The sequence below is a fragment of the Manis javanica genome, chromosome 17, assembly GCF_040802235.1.
Source record: "Manis javanica isolate MJ-LG chromosome 17, MJ_LKY, whole genome shotgun sequence".
Classification (NCBI taxonomy): domain Eukaryota; kingdom Metazoa; phylum Chordata; class Mammalia; order Pholidota; family Manidae; genus Manis; species Manis javanica.
The window spans coordinates 4,658,524-4,672,751 of record NC_133172.1 but is presented as its reverse complement, the minus strand read 5'-3'; the positions used below and the strand labels follow the sequence as shown (position 1 = coordinate 4,672,751).

The following is a 14,228-nucleotide window of genomic DNA, read 5'->3' as shown; positions in this document are numbered from 1 at the left end:
GTGACATTCTTGCTAACATGCCACAATCATCTTAACACAGTTTCGAGACACCTGCCTTCTACAGATGCCAGTACATCCATGTCTTTGTTATTGTACATTATCTTGTTAATCTTTAAAGATCAGTCAAAGCACGGTTCTGTTTTTGTATTTTCCTTTGCTCCCCTCTTTAATCTGACCATTTCTGCATGAAAACATTTTAATATGCTAATTTCCCTGCATAACATCATAGTTCAGATAAACAACTACCTTCTCTCCAAAGCTGCTGTAGCCAAAATTAACAACTGGCTCCCAAAGGCTCTACTGGAGGCTGAATTTACCCTCCAGCTGCAGCCAGGCTTTTCTTTGTTCTGTGGAGACGTAACTTTCTTTAGTTTCCGTCATGACCATGCCACGTGCTGATCCAGTTTTATGTACCTTCCCCTGAAACTTCATCCCTAGTTCATTTCTGAAAATATACTGTTAAACTGAAAGTTACACACTGTGACCACTTGTCTATAATATCTGGGTAGTTTTGAGACCTGGTATGTATTATTGCATAAATCCTGAACTCCTTTACTGCAAGTATCAGAAAGAGAATTATATAAGTATTTGCAAGTAGTAATGTTTCATTACAATACTATTATGAAGTGTTGTTTATTATGAAGTAGATGCTCAGGGTGTCCTGTTTATGATTCTCTTGTGACTCATAATTTTATTAAAACTCTGGGTGGCATGAATGAATTGGCAACTGTACATAAAATTTACATGTTTCTCCAAAGATGAGGGGATTTTACATTCCTAATCCAGGCAAAGCAGAGGCTGGATATACTGGAGTCGTGGCTCATGAGCAGAAAGGGGCTGATAGCTGGGAATAACATGGCCATGATTCCAGTGATGTTTACAAGGAATGTGCCAGGGTTATTTGAAAGAGCCAGAACAGCTTGAAAGATGGAGGAAAGGGTGTAAAAATAGACAAAGGTGCTCACCAGGAGGAGGATGCTTTTGGTCGCCCTGGACTCAGGGGAGGATCTGAGGGCAACATTGGCCGTACGGATGTGCCGGACCCGCTGCTTGTGCCTGTGCAGGATGAGCACCATGCAGCTGGAGGCCCCGAGCATGAGCCCCAAGCACACAACGTCGGGGAATGACAGCAGTGCTGCAAAGACTGAGTCTGTGGCTTTGTTGTGACGAATAGAAGAACAGTATCCAAAATCTTTATAGTCTGTGACGTTTTTGTCACTCAATTTTCTAGTTATACAGATGGGGAAGATGACATTTACCAGCATTTGCAGAATCCAACACAGGACAAGAGAGGGGGTGATGTACTTGGGGGCTTTTACTTTGAGCTGTGCCCACCTGGAGGTCCAGGGGCTGATGGTGGTGGCCTGGAGGATACTCAGGAGGCAAATGCTGCCAATGGACACTCCCCTGCCCACTCTGTGAAGAAAGGAAAGAAGTTTGCACCCCAAATCACTGAGGAAGTGCTCCCACCCAAATGCTGCCATTGCCTCGGGGACTCCCTTACAGAGGAGGGAGAAGGAGTTGCCTACAATCATGTGCTTGAGAATCAGATCCGTGGTCCTTAGCCTGCACCCCGTGAAGTAACTGTTGATGTAATGGCAAAAGAGAGACAAATTCCCCAAGATTCCAACGATAATCTGCGTTACGAAGATTATTCCTAATGTCAGTGCCCCGCTGGCCATCCTCCCAGTTCTCAGCCACCGATGCTTGTCCTCTGAGCTAGAACTTCCTGCGTGGGAATAAGAGGCACGGGCCACATGACGTCAGCTGCAGCCAGTGTTCTCCACTCACCTTCGAAACACTTAGGCATGTATGCTTAATATTTTTCTTTTACTGCAAGGTTTCTGAGCATTGAGTGTACATGTTCGGAGAGCAGTAATAACGTAAATCACCCCTAGGATGGCACTGCAGGTGGGAACTTCATTCTTCCCAGTCTGTGAGGCAGGCAGATCTGTGCCTTTCATTAAAAGATGAACAGATCGTACACACCTTGAGTATTTGTCCAATCTGCTGCTTAGGGCAGAGTGGGCATTTGAAAGTGGGTGGGCATTTGGAACCGGTGGACTGGGCACAGTGGGAGTGCCGTGGACCACCTTGCTCTGCTCTCCAGCCAGTTCGCTGCATTCATCAGATAAACCAGATCTATGCTAGGTGTTCACCTGGTCATTTGATTTCAGACTGGTGGCATCTTCTAGTTCTCATTAAAACGAGTTTCCACCTGTTTCAAAAGATTGATTCTATAGGCCAATGGCAGTTCTGAGTATAGCTTTAGACATCTTAATAAACATGGATGTACCAATGGCAGTGGAAGGCAGAAACTAGATGGTGATTAATTTCAGATGATATACTTATCTGTTATGGATACTTGAGTTAAGTCAACTGAGCAATAAATTAAGATTCGTGAATAATATTAACATACAAGATGCAACACAGTATGTGCAGGGTAAGGACTTTTGCCTATTTTATATATTGAAATACTCAGTTTCTGCAATGATATGAGAATATCTTTTCAATGGATGGAAAAATGATGCAAACCTGACAGCTGCTGTCTGAAACTATAATTATTACATAAACTGTTTCTTAACTGTTCCATTCCTAACTTGAAGAGGGAAACTAGTCTCACCATCATCAACAGACTACAGAGGTGTCAGTTTCACTGTCTTCATTAATTGCATCATACATCCAGGGTTAGAGGAAAAGCTTTCTATTCAAGCCATTACCATTTGGATACATTTTCCCCACAGGGTCAGATAATTCCTGCACATTCATCGTAGTCTTTATTATAATACGGGGGTATTATAAGTGCACCCCACTAGTACTGAGACTGTAGTCTGTGATTCCCGTAGGGGAGGCCGAACAAGCAGCTTGGTCTTACAACTGCATCCTTAAGCACCTTAAAAAGCAGGCTGTCTTACGCCTTGCTGTGAGCCACAACCACGGTCAGTGAGGACCCCGTTATACCGCATTGCATCAGAGGCGATCAGACCGGTGAAGGGCCTGGGACCCGCGACTCAGAGCAAGGTCAGAATCCCCCACCTCCCTGTGCGTCCTCGCCGCAGTCAGGAGAAGACCCAGGACATCGCCTTTGAATGCTGACCTCTTCCCCGGACTCTGGATGCGCCTTTCTCCTCCTGACTCCGCCCCTCACACCAGACCAGGGCGCACTCACCTGCCTCCTTCCTGCCGCCAGGTCAGGGGGCTGTCCGACGTTCCCCGTAGCCGGCGTGTGTGTGGGAGGGAGGCAGCTGGACCCCGATATATATCGGTTTTGTGATTCGGGGGCAGCGCCTCCCTTCAGAGCTGCAATTATCATTTCATCTGCAGCGGTGATGGGAGTGTCGTCTTGGGAGCTGAGAATGTTGCTGAAAACTTTCCCCCAATGGCAGGTTATTAGTCAGCACCCCTTAGGAGGCCGTTTGGGTGTTTGAGAGAGGCGTTTTCCTCTCCCGGCTCCCTGGAGGCGGTCGGGGTCTCTCACGGAGCAGAGCAGGAGATGCTGAGGTCTGACGTGTGAGGGCTGGCGGGCAAGTACGCGAGCCTCACTGGACTGTTTACTTTCCCGAGAAGTCTTTCTGCCCCCAAACTGGGACTTTCCTAATCTTCAGACCACCGACCTGAACCACCAACAGAGAAGTGGAAGGAGACAGAGTACCTGGGGAGGGTATTCCAGGAGGAACACGTGCAAGGAAGAACGTGATAAAAGCAGCTCACTATAGAGATCCCAACCAACAGTATTTGCATCCCTAGATTTGATGATTCAGATCATTACGGTGTATTCTTACGTAGTACTTCTTAGAAAGTTTCAGAATATATCTGAATTGTGTCTGAAATTGCACTGCACATGCATGCACGCATACACGGAACATACTGTGTTCCTGGCTTAATGTCTCAGACATTGAGAAGTCAACTTTTTTTTTTTTTTGGTTGCAAATGGTAGGATTTCTTTTCTTTTTTTTTTTTGTTTTTTTGTTTTTTTGAGAGGGCATCTCTTATATTTATTGATCAAATGGTTAACAACAATAAAATTCTGTATAGGGGACTCAATGTTCAATGCACAATCATTAATCCACCCCAAGCCTAGTTCTCGTCAGTCTCCAATCTTCTGAAGCATAACGAACAAGTTCTTACATGGTGAACAAATCTTACATAGTGAATAAGTTACATGGTGAACAGTACAAGGGCAGTCATCACAGAAACTTTCAGTTTTGATCACGCATTATGAACTATAAACAATCAGGTCAAATATGAATATTCGTTTTTTTATACTTGATTTACATGTGGATCCCACATTTCTACCTTTATTATTATTATTATTTTTATTTTTAATAAAATGCTGAAGTGGTAGGTAGATGCAAGATAAAGGTAGAAAACATAGTTTAGTGTTGTAAGAGAGCAAATGTAGATGATTAGGTGTGTGCCTGTAGACTATGTGTTAATCCAAGCTAGACAAGGGCATTAAAACATCATGGATGCAGAAGATTTCTCTCAAAACAGGGGGGGTGAGGTTCTAAGCCTCACCACTGTTGATCCCCAATTTCTCACCTGATGGCCCCCCTGCGACTGTGCCTGTATTAGGTTGTTCCTCCCTTGAGGAATCTTACCCGTCTCTGGCTAACCAGTCATCTTCCGGGGCCATAGAGGGAGATGTAAAGTTGGTAAGTGAGAGAGAAGCCATATTGTTTGAAAGAGAAGTCAACTTTTTAAGTATGAAAACGTGGCATTTCAGGAGGAAGAGAAGACACAGCATCGCCCTGGAACTCAACACTCTACTGAGTAAGAAACATTATCCCTCCCCTTCTCTAAGCCTCTTTCTCATGACCTGCTGCATGTTACAAATATGCTTTTATAATGGCATCAACATCTCCTGTTATGGGTTGAATCATGTACCCGCCTCCCTGGAAATTCATGCTTTGAAATTGTAAACTCCAGTACCTCAGAATGGGACATCGTTGCAGGTGCAATTAGTTTGCATGTGATCACATTGGAAAAGGTGGGCCCTAATCGGAATGACTGGTGTCCTCATAAAAAGGGGAAATATGGAGAGAGACATGCATGCAGGATTGACACCACGTGAAGACAGGAATCATGCTGCCTCAAGCACGGGAACTTCCAGAAGCTGGGAGGGAACCCTGGAGCAGGCTCTTCCTGAGGGCCTTTCTGTGTCCTGCTTGTAAGGCTGGAGGCACCGGAGGGAGGGGTGAGTACGTCGGACATTGATGACGCGCTAAATTTTACCTTACACTGCTGATGCCTTAAACTTGGACCTCTAGCTTGCAGAACTGTGACACGATGCATTTCACTTTTTCAAGTCACTGGGTCTGTGGTAGTTTTCACCTTCCCTTGCCAACTCCATACTCACAGGTGGAAGGGCTTTGCAGTGCAGAAAAGGGAGCCCTTCTGTGTTCTTTGACACAGGAGACGTACAGTGACAAACAGCTCTGATTCGAAAATCACACCTTCAGTTTCTCCCCCCAGTCTTCACGAGTTTCCCCACCATGAAGCAGCCAGCGATCCTGCTACAGCACTGAGATGTGAGCTGGCCTGGGACTTTCGGGGGAAACAGAGCAGACCCCCATTACCATCTAATGGGCCACATTCTGGGCTCATCCCTCAGAAATGCATCTTGAAGGCTTGGTAATCAACCCTGAATAGAATTCAGTGGGGGCATTTTATTAAAACATCTTGGAGACTGAGACTCCAGACCGTGAGAGAGAAGGGAGCTAGGGTGAACTGGTAGGGCACAGTGTCAATTGAAGCAAACAAACCTTGGTCCACTGGCCTGATGCAGAGCAAAGCCAAACACTGACATCAGGATGTAGCGAAAAAAACGGCGTTTATTGCAGGCACCAAGACCCGCAGAGCAGGTGGCTAATGTCCAAAGTCACAAAGTCCCCATCGGCTTACAAGCAAGGGTTTTGAACGACAAAATTACAGGAAACGGTTGCCGGCGGTGTGATCAGCTCACACCCATTCTCCTGATTGGTCAGTGGTGACGTGTGGGCCTTTTTCAGCGTCTTAATTATTAGTCTTCTGGCTCCACCCAGTGTAGGGACTACATACTTGGAAGGAAGTGGGACCTATCTGGTGGGTGTGTCTAAGATTCTGTCAAACATCTAAGGAATACCTGAATCAAGAATTTATCTATAGCCTGAGGGGAATTAAGTCCTTTTTCTTTTTAGTTTGCTTTATTTGGGCTTGCAAACCCCCATTTTCTCTGATCTCTAATTAGTCTATTCCCACACTCTGGGACATGATTAAGAAACTACGTAATTCTGAAAACAGCACAGGCGATCTTAAAGGAAAGCCAGCATGAAGGACACTTAGCTAAACACTGCCTCTTAAAATATAATGTACATGCAAATGTTTTAGGGATCTTGTTGAAGCAGATTCTTCAGAACAGCCTCACGCTAAGAGATTAAGATACAGCTGCGGTGGGATCCGTGAATTTGCGCTCTAACATGGTCTCTGCTGATGCTGGGGCTTCGCTTCAGTACCGTGTTTCCATAGCATCCCTCCAACCCCTCTTACAGTAGCAAGCATGGTACACCGGACAGTTGTACTCAGGCTTTGCCCACCGAAAGGAATACTGGTTCAAAATGCGGCTTTTGTTTTCAGAGCCGATCGGAATTATGGAGCTGTGGGAAATTGCACGAAGTTACACCTGTACTTGGAGGCCGCAGTAGTTAGGATTAAAGACAGGCACCGAAATAATCCCAGATGACCTCAACTTCCGTTTCCCTCCCGGCCATCCTTAAATAACCTCTGGGTGGGTTTTACCTACCAATTGTTGAACATTGAATGTTTAGTAACGTTAAGGTGCTATGCAGGAGTATGAGATAATCCGTCCTCAGCCTTTTGATGACACCAGCGCCTGCGCAATATGCACAGACCTCCTTGTAAATTCTGTATTCTGAGTTCAGGGAGACAGATTCGAGCTAGCCTCCTGCCTCCTTGCAGTAGAAGTTGCTTACTTTTGCAGAAGTCGGGATCCTGTCTTGACTTACTTGCCCTTCACCCTTGTTTGCTTATGCCACCACTGTCGTATCTCAACACAAATACTGTTGTGTCGTTGCATTTGGCACATGATGGGGAACCTGGATGGGGAGTGACGGGGCTGCTAGAGCAAAGCTCTGAGGACGGCAGCACAGAACGCAGGCTTTGAGTCACAGAGGCAGGGCCTGCGGCGGTCCTTTTAGGAGTCAGCCTCCAGGGGGCGTGGCCGGCGCGTCTGCGCCTGCGCTGGGGGCGTGGCTCCACGTGCGCCCACACGAGCTCGCGTCCGCCACTGGCCTCGTTCTCCTCAGTAGGTGTGGCCGGACTCCTGTGAGCGGTGAGACCTCCTGGGAGCCGCCGCTTCTTCTCTGAAAGGTTAGATTTGGGGGAGTGTGGGCCGAGGACTGTCTGGTAGGGTCCTCAGACCCAGCAGGCGGAGAGTCGCAGGGTCCCTGCCCTCTGGGTGGGGGATGGGCGCCTGCGCGTGGGCCGGGATCTCGGGGGTGTCCGACAGGATCCCTTTGGGACAGAGTCGGGGAGCAGTCCCAGGACCCTCAGACGGCTTCTAGGCCTCCACGGGCCCGGCTTTTGAACCCCGAGGGGACGCCCAGCACCCGTCGTAAGCGCCAGCGCGGAGGTCGGGCTGGCCCGCGGAGGCGGGGGAGGAGGCCGGGCGCCCGGGTAGGGGGCGGGCCGTTCCCGTGGGAAGCGCTTTGTGCCGCAGATTCCGGTGCCGGGTGCAGGCGAAGCCCGAGCCTGGTCAGGGGGCTCGGGGGAAACAGGGCGGCGGTGGTCGAGCGGCCCAGGTTGGAGGAGGGGCTCCCGGGTTCGGCGGCGGATCGTGGGCCTCCAAAGGCCCGGGGTCTTGGGGCGCCGCTGCGAGGTAGGGGAGGGGGCGCCCCCGTGGGAGCAACGCGGTGGGGAGTCAGGGGGGCTGCGGTCTCGCCCCGTGTGGGACGCCGCGGTCGCTGGGTCGCCTGGAGACGAGGTTCGGCGTTCTCGGGACCCGTCGTCACGCAGCGAGCCCGCCCGCTGGAGGAGCCGGGATGCCTGTGCGCAGGTGCCAGACCTCCTGCCCCCGCCCCTGCGCCGCGACCCCCGCGCGCGTGCGAGCCTTCGCCTGGCCTGGCTTGCCTCGCGGGAGAAGCCCGGCCTCAGTGTCAGAGGTCTCCGAGCCCTAGGTGACACTGCGTGCACATTTCCCTGAGGATCGTCATCAGGGAGTAATCCAGCACGCGCGCGAGGGTGATGTAACAGCTTTGCGAACAAACAAGTGACAGTATTTCAAATGGGCAATGATGCATGTCTGAATCAATCGCGATTTGAACGAACGAAAGCCTTTGAAATCGCTACTCTTACTGCGTAGTTGGTGATGTGCTAAGGCTGTCTTGACCCATGTGAAGTAACAAAAGCGTGTTTGTTATACCACAGTGTTTAGAGGCAATCACATCATTGCCATCTTCCTAATGCAATAGACGTACGCTAGCTGTGTTGGACGGAGAAAATAACGTGGGAAGGGTATTGCGCATACACATCACACGGCTGAGCACGGTGTTCCACGAATTGTGTTCCCACGGGCTGTTTTTTCCATTGAGTTACAGGTCCTACAGGCCCTAGGTTCTGTAAAGCTTAGAAATACACTCATTTCCATCTTTCAGATGTTTCTGAGAACAATTAATCTCTTTGAAATATTACATCAAGTATTGTGTCTCATTCCCTACACAGTATTGTAATGGTAAGATTTTAGCGTTAAGAGTTGAACAGAGCCTAAAGGCTTGGCATCTCTGCCTTCACATGGTCTCTGCCTCCTCTGCTGCCTTCATCATTGCGTCAAGCAGCTTCTGTTCAGCCCTGTGGCCCTGCACGGGGGCTTGTCCACCGTCAAAGGGACTTTTTCTCATGACTTAAGATGGATAAAACCAGACCCTTCTCCAATGCTTGCCTTCCCCAAGGAGATAAAGAAGTTGGTACAGAAATGAAACCTGGATCGTCAAGGACTTACAGGAATATCATGGCCAGACCCTTGTCCACACAAGGACTGGAGTCAGCTAACCAAGGAGTTTCACCATCGTCCTTAGACCCTTGCTGACGTCCAGATGTCTGAGTCAATTCAGGCATCAATCACCTCCTGACCTCAACCCCCTTCTGTTCCCCTTTCCCTAATATAAAAGAAGCTCCAGGACATGAGTCTCCCATCTTCTCCGTCAGCCGGCTGTCCCAGTAAATCACTTTCCTTGGCCCCGCATCTTGGCTCTCTACTTATTGGCCTGTCATGTGGCGAGTGGCATGAGCTCAGTAACAAGATTAAGGCAGGGTGGTTGTTCAGGCTTCAAGATTAGGAAATTCAGGCTCCTTGAAGAAATGGGTAATAGAGGCAAGTGAAGGGAGAGTAAAATGTGAATCTTCAGTGTGTTTGTTGATTCAGAAAGTAAGGTAATAATGCAGTAGTCATTTGAGTCTGGGGGAAAGAGTAAATGGGAATTAATGGTTAGTGGGCACTAGGTTTCCTTGTAAGACAGGAGCTAGACATGGGCGATGGTCACACAACACTGGGAATGTATTAAATGCTGCTGAATTGTGCACTCTAACATAGTGGTACTTCTTTCATTTATTTACTTTATGTGTACTTTATGTTAAGCGAATGATAACAAAAACTGATGGGATGTTGCCAAGCCCAGTAACAAATTTGGAAGAATCTGGGCATCAAAATGAATATTATACTAATATATTACTGCAAATGGAAAGGAATGCTTAAATCCATTGTGATAAACATGGGAATGAGTAACAGGAATACTTTGCCGAGGATGCCAGTTCACACATGTGAAGACAGGAGAATGTGGAAGCAGCTGTTTTGCAGCCATTGTCTGATGATTCATTCAAACTATCAGTACATGCTAAAATACCTGATGAAATGTTAAGTGTAAACAACCTCAGAGTATCAGCCAGCAGTTATCAAATAAACAGGATATGTCTAAAATGGACTGACTCGTAGATGCAATCACAACCAAATAATCAAACTTATCAACGGTAATAGAAAACACTCCTAACCTTTGCCTCTGGAATGATACGTTGGCCTGCCCCCTCCGTCATCTGTGTGTGAACTTCTCAAATGTGCCTGATCCTAGGAATGAGGGACACAATCAGAGAAATCCACACAGAAGGTTGTTCTGTGAAAGTCAGGACAAGAAACATATTGGTACTGTGCCTGGACCCCAGATTTATGAAAACGTAGAAAAGACATCATTGCATCGGCTGGGGAGAACTATATACTGACTGTATTCCATGATAGTATAATGCCAGTGCTAATTTGTTAAGTGTGATGGTGCTGTTGGGTTAGTGCGACCTTGGCAGTGTCAAAAGGTCAGATGCTCAGGTCTTAGAGGCAAAGTGTCGAGGAGTCTGCAAGTTATTCTTACGTGATCCAGCAAGAACTCACCAACAGGTGAGGAAGAACGTGGGGTAAGTGGTAATGTCCACTGAATTTGATTCAGAGTATGCAAACTTTCTGTAGATTTAAATTTTTCAGAAAGACAAGTAACCATTCAATGAAAGGCTGGGATATGTGGATGCCCAGTTGATGGGGTATACATTTTACAGGCATTTGCAAGAGCAGTTTATCAGCTGGGCACCCACAGTGAGGAGGTCCAGTCATGGCGGTATAGCAGGCTCTCATCCCAGACACTGAGATAATCCACATGTGGAGAAATCATTGGGACCTACTATGCACATTCCATGATGGGCTTGATAGCAGACATTCAACTCTTTAAATACGCATGTAAACACAAATTTCAGGAAAGAAGATTACTAATCTCCATGGAATGAATTGTGGTGTTTCAGGGAATATGATGAATCTGTTTCAACTGGCATAAAAATACCTCCTTTGTAGATCACTGGTTGAAGAAGCAGTTTGATTGGAAAACACAAGTGTGACAATATATTTGTTAACATTAAATGAAAAGCCGAATATTAATGGCCTTTGTGTATATTTTAATTTTTATCCCATTTTTCACACACTGTGAGACATACTTGGAAACTACATAAGCAGGAGGACACACCCAGAATGGAAGAAAATGGTTACATCTGGAGATCAAAATGGCATCAGTTGTGGGGTTATTAATGGATGTCTATTTTATTGTTTAAATATGTGTTTCAGATATCTATTGTGACTGCATTGAACAGCTTAAAGCATTAATTTTCTTACAGGTGGATAGGTCAGAAGGCCTAAATCATGGCATTGGCTCTCATAGGCTTTTAAGTGCAGCCACTGGGGGGAAGTTGCTTCCAGGCTGTTCCATGTGGGCTGAATTCATTTCCTCTTATGATTTCCATGCGGTTCCCTCCAGTTTGAAAGCCAGCATCAGCACTGAATCCCCCTCCTGTTTTAAATCTCTTTCTTACTGACATCTCATCGACTACTTCTGTTCTTTGAAGCTCCTGCGATCTTACTGGGCCCACCCCCCTAATCCAGGATACCCTCTCACTATCCTGAAGTCAGATGATTAGTCGCACTTCCATCCACAAAGTCTCTTTTAGCACGGAATGCAGCGTGCCCTCGGGGCTGACAGCAGGGGCGGAGACCTGCCTACCTCATTATGGCACCAGTGCATTTTATACAACGAAAAGGCATTTTTTTACGTTGTCATATCCACAAAATTTTCACCAGTGGTTACATCTTGGGATGGTTTCATGCAAGGGAAATACAGTGCTTAAAATTCTCTAATCTATTTGATTAGGCTTATTTCTTGTCTAAAGCATGTATTCTATTTTAAAAATACTACAGTTTGTAAATGTTCTGGAAGACATAGGTGCTGGGAAGGGATCAAGCATGGGGCACCCCTTTCCAGCACAGTGCCTGGCAGCAGTAAGTGGGCACTCCTGACAGACTCGCTGTGGCCGCTACCTCTAAGAGCTGGAATTCTGGTTGGAGTTGAAATAGTGGTGGAGTGTTGTTCATGGGATGTTTTGCCTGTAGTCCTGCTACCCTCTAGCTCTAAAGTTGGAAAGGGCTTTTCCAACCTGGGCCTGGCACGATGCCTTGGGAGCGGAGGGGTGGCAAGAAGAAGGGCCATTCTGACATCAGCGAGGTAGTGCCCAGAGAGCACACTGTCAGCATCCACAAGCACATGGATGGAGTGGGCTTCAGGAAGGGCCTGGAGACTGGCTGTGGGGAGATGGGAACTCCAGGCGTGCACATGGACACCAGGCTCAGCAGAGCTGTCTGGGTAGAGGAGTGAGATGTGTCCCAGCAAAGCTGTGGCATGTTCTGCGGAACAGGTGGTGAGGGTGAAGAGCCGCAGTGGGGCCCGCAGCACTGCTGACGGCACCTGTCCTCTCAGATTCCGCGCACTTAGCATGGATGTGCACTAGCTGCCGACTGTCAAATATACTTACAAAACCGCAAGGAAGTAAAGTTTTACAGGGCTATTTTGTGCAAGTATGAGTTTTGTTTTTTTATCGTAGGCTAACTATAGAATCTTCTGTGACTGTATTTTACGACTCTTGTAAATGAGAGAATGAATGAATGCAGGAATGAATCAGTGACCTCCCGTCTACATCCTATGACCTCCAAGCCCTTAAGCTTCATACTGCCTATCTCTCCACCTCTCTAGCCCCCTTGACCTCCATCCCACCCCTCATAGGTCTCCCTGTCTATCCCTGTAACCTTCCAAATGACCTCCATCTCCTGAACCTGTAGCTGCCCCCTCCGAGCTCCACCTGATGCTTACACACTTGCTCACCTCATATCGTGGACTCATTTTGAGTTCCATTTCCATGTCAAATCTGTCCCCTGTACTCCAGGGACCTCACCCCAAAAGGCCTCTCCTTCCATCATCTTCACGTCCGCCTCCGCCCTGGACCTGTATGTGCCCCCATCTCAGCAACTGCAGCTCCATTCCCTGTCTTCCACGGCCACTCCCCAACTGACAAACATTGAACACTCTCAGGTCCTGGTGTCCGTGATCCACACCATACATCTCCCATGTTCCACTGGGTCCTTTAATCTCCCCAAGTCCACTGTCTGAGCTCCCTCAATCACCCACACCCCTTTCATCTCCCTGAGCCCATCAACCCCCTACCCATACCCTGCACCCATTGCAACCTCTATCTGTGTCTTGGACCACTACGTCCAGGACGTCCACACTCCAATGATACAGTGTCATATGGTGTTGTTACCGGTGTCTTGACTCAGTTTTGAGGTCCTGGTCACTCGGGTAGTCACTTTCCCTCTTTGAGCAGCTGATCAGGTCCCACCTCAGCCATTTCCTGAGTGGGGCTTTCATACTCTGGGCCCCTTTGCAGCAGCTCTGATGGTCTAGGGTCCGGTGCCAGCCAACTAGGGACAGTCTGTGTGCTCCAGAACTTCCAAATCAGCCAGTGAACTGGGAACCTCCGAATCCCAACCCCACTCCAGTTCCACCCACTGCTCGTGCAGCAGCAGCTTGCTGTCCCCTGTGGCTGGGCCACCCCCTGTGTGCCCCTGCATGTCCTTCTGTCCTCTGGAGCGGGAAGTAGTAAAGAGTTCTGCCTTTCATTTCTGAGTAGTATTGTGTTGTGTCCTAACTTCAAAGAGCCAAAATCTTCAAAACATACACCGTCCTCTCTTGTGTCCTTAACTCCTTATGGAGATGATCTCTCCTGTGCCTTGTACCCACCCCTGCCTTTTATCACATTATCAAAATACCCTCCTCCCCTTTTTCCCCTTTGTTCCCATGACTGCTATACCCCTTACCCACCCCAAGCTAATATATGCTGCACCCTTAACATCCTTGCACACCCTGTCCTGTTCCCATAAGTCCTTCAGTGTTCATTAAACACACTGCAACCTTTAACCCCCTTGTGCATTTTCACCCACTGTACTCTCTCCCCTTGTTAGGAACAGTGGAACAGTTCATATGTTGATTGCCTAAACCCCAGGCCTCAAAATGTAACTGTATTTGGAGATAGTGCCTTAGAGAGAGAATGAGGCTTAAAAAGGCTGTTTGAGTGAATGCACTCTGACTGGCGTCCTTGCCAGAAGAGGACATGAGGACACCAGAGACACACAGGGATGCAGATGTTCAAGAGCAGCGAAGAGACCACATGAGCACGGAGAAGGCGGCCGTCCACAGGCCATGCAGGGGCCTCGGGGGAAACCAGCCGTACCAGCAGCCTGATCTGGGACTTGGAGCCTTGGGAAGTGTGAGAAAATATTTTGCTGTTTGAGCCCCTCAGGTTTGATGTTTTGTTAGAACAGC

The 14,228-nt window shown here is 47.9% G+C and overlaps 1 protein-coding gene across 1 annotated transcript; it reads right to left on the bottom strand.

Annotated features, from left to right (window-relative positions):
- Nucleotides 1-740: 740 nt before the first annotated feature.
- LOC140847074 (vomeronasal type-1 receptor 4-like) lies at nucleotides 741-1,682 on the bottom strand. Its single transcript, XM_073226039.1, has one exon. The coding sequence runs from the start codon at nucleotides 1,680-1,682 to the stop codon at nucleotides 741-743; it is 942 nt and encodes a 313-aa protein (XP_073082140.1).
- Between the last annotated feature and the right edge of the window lie 12,546 nt (nucleotides 1,683-14,228).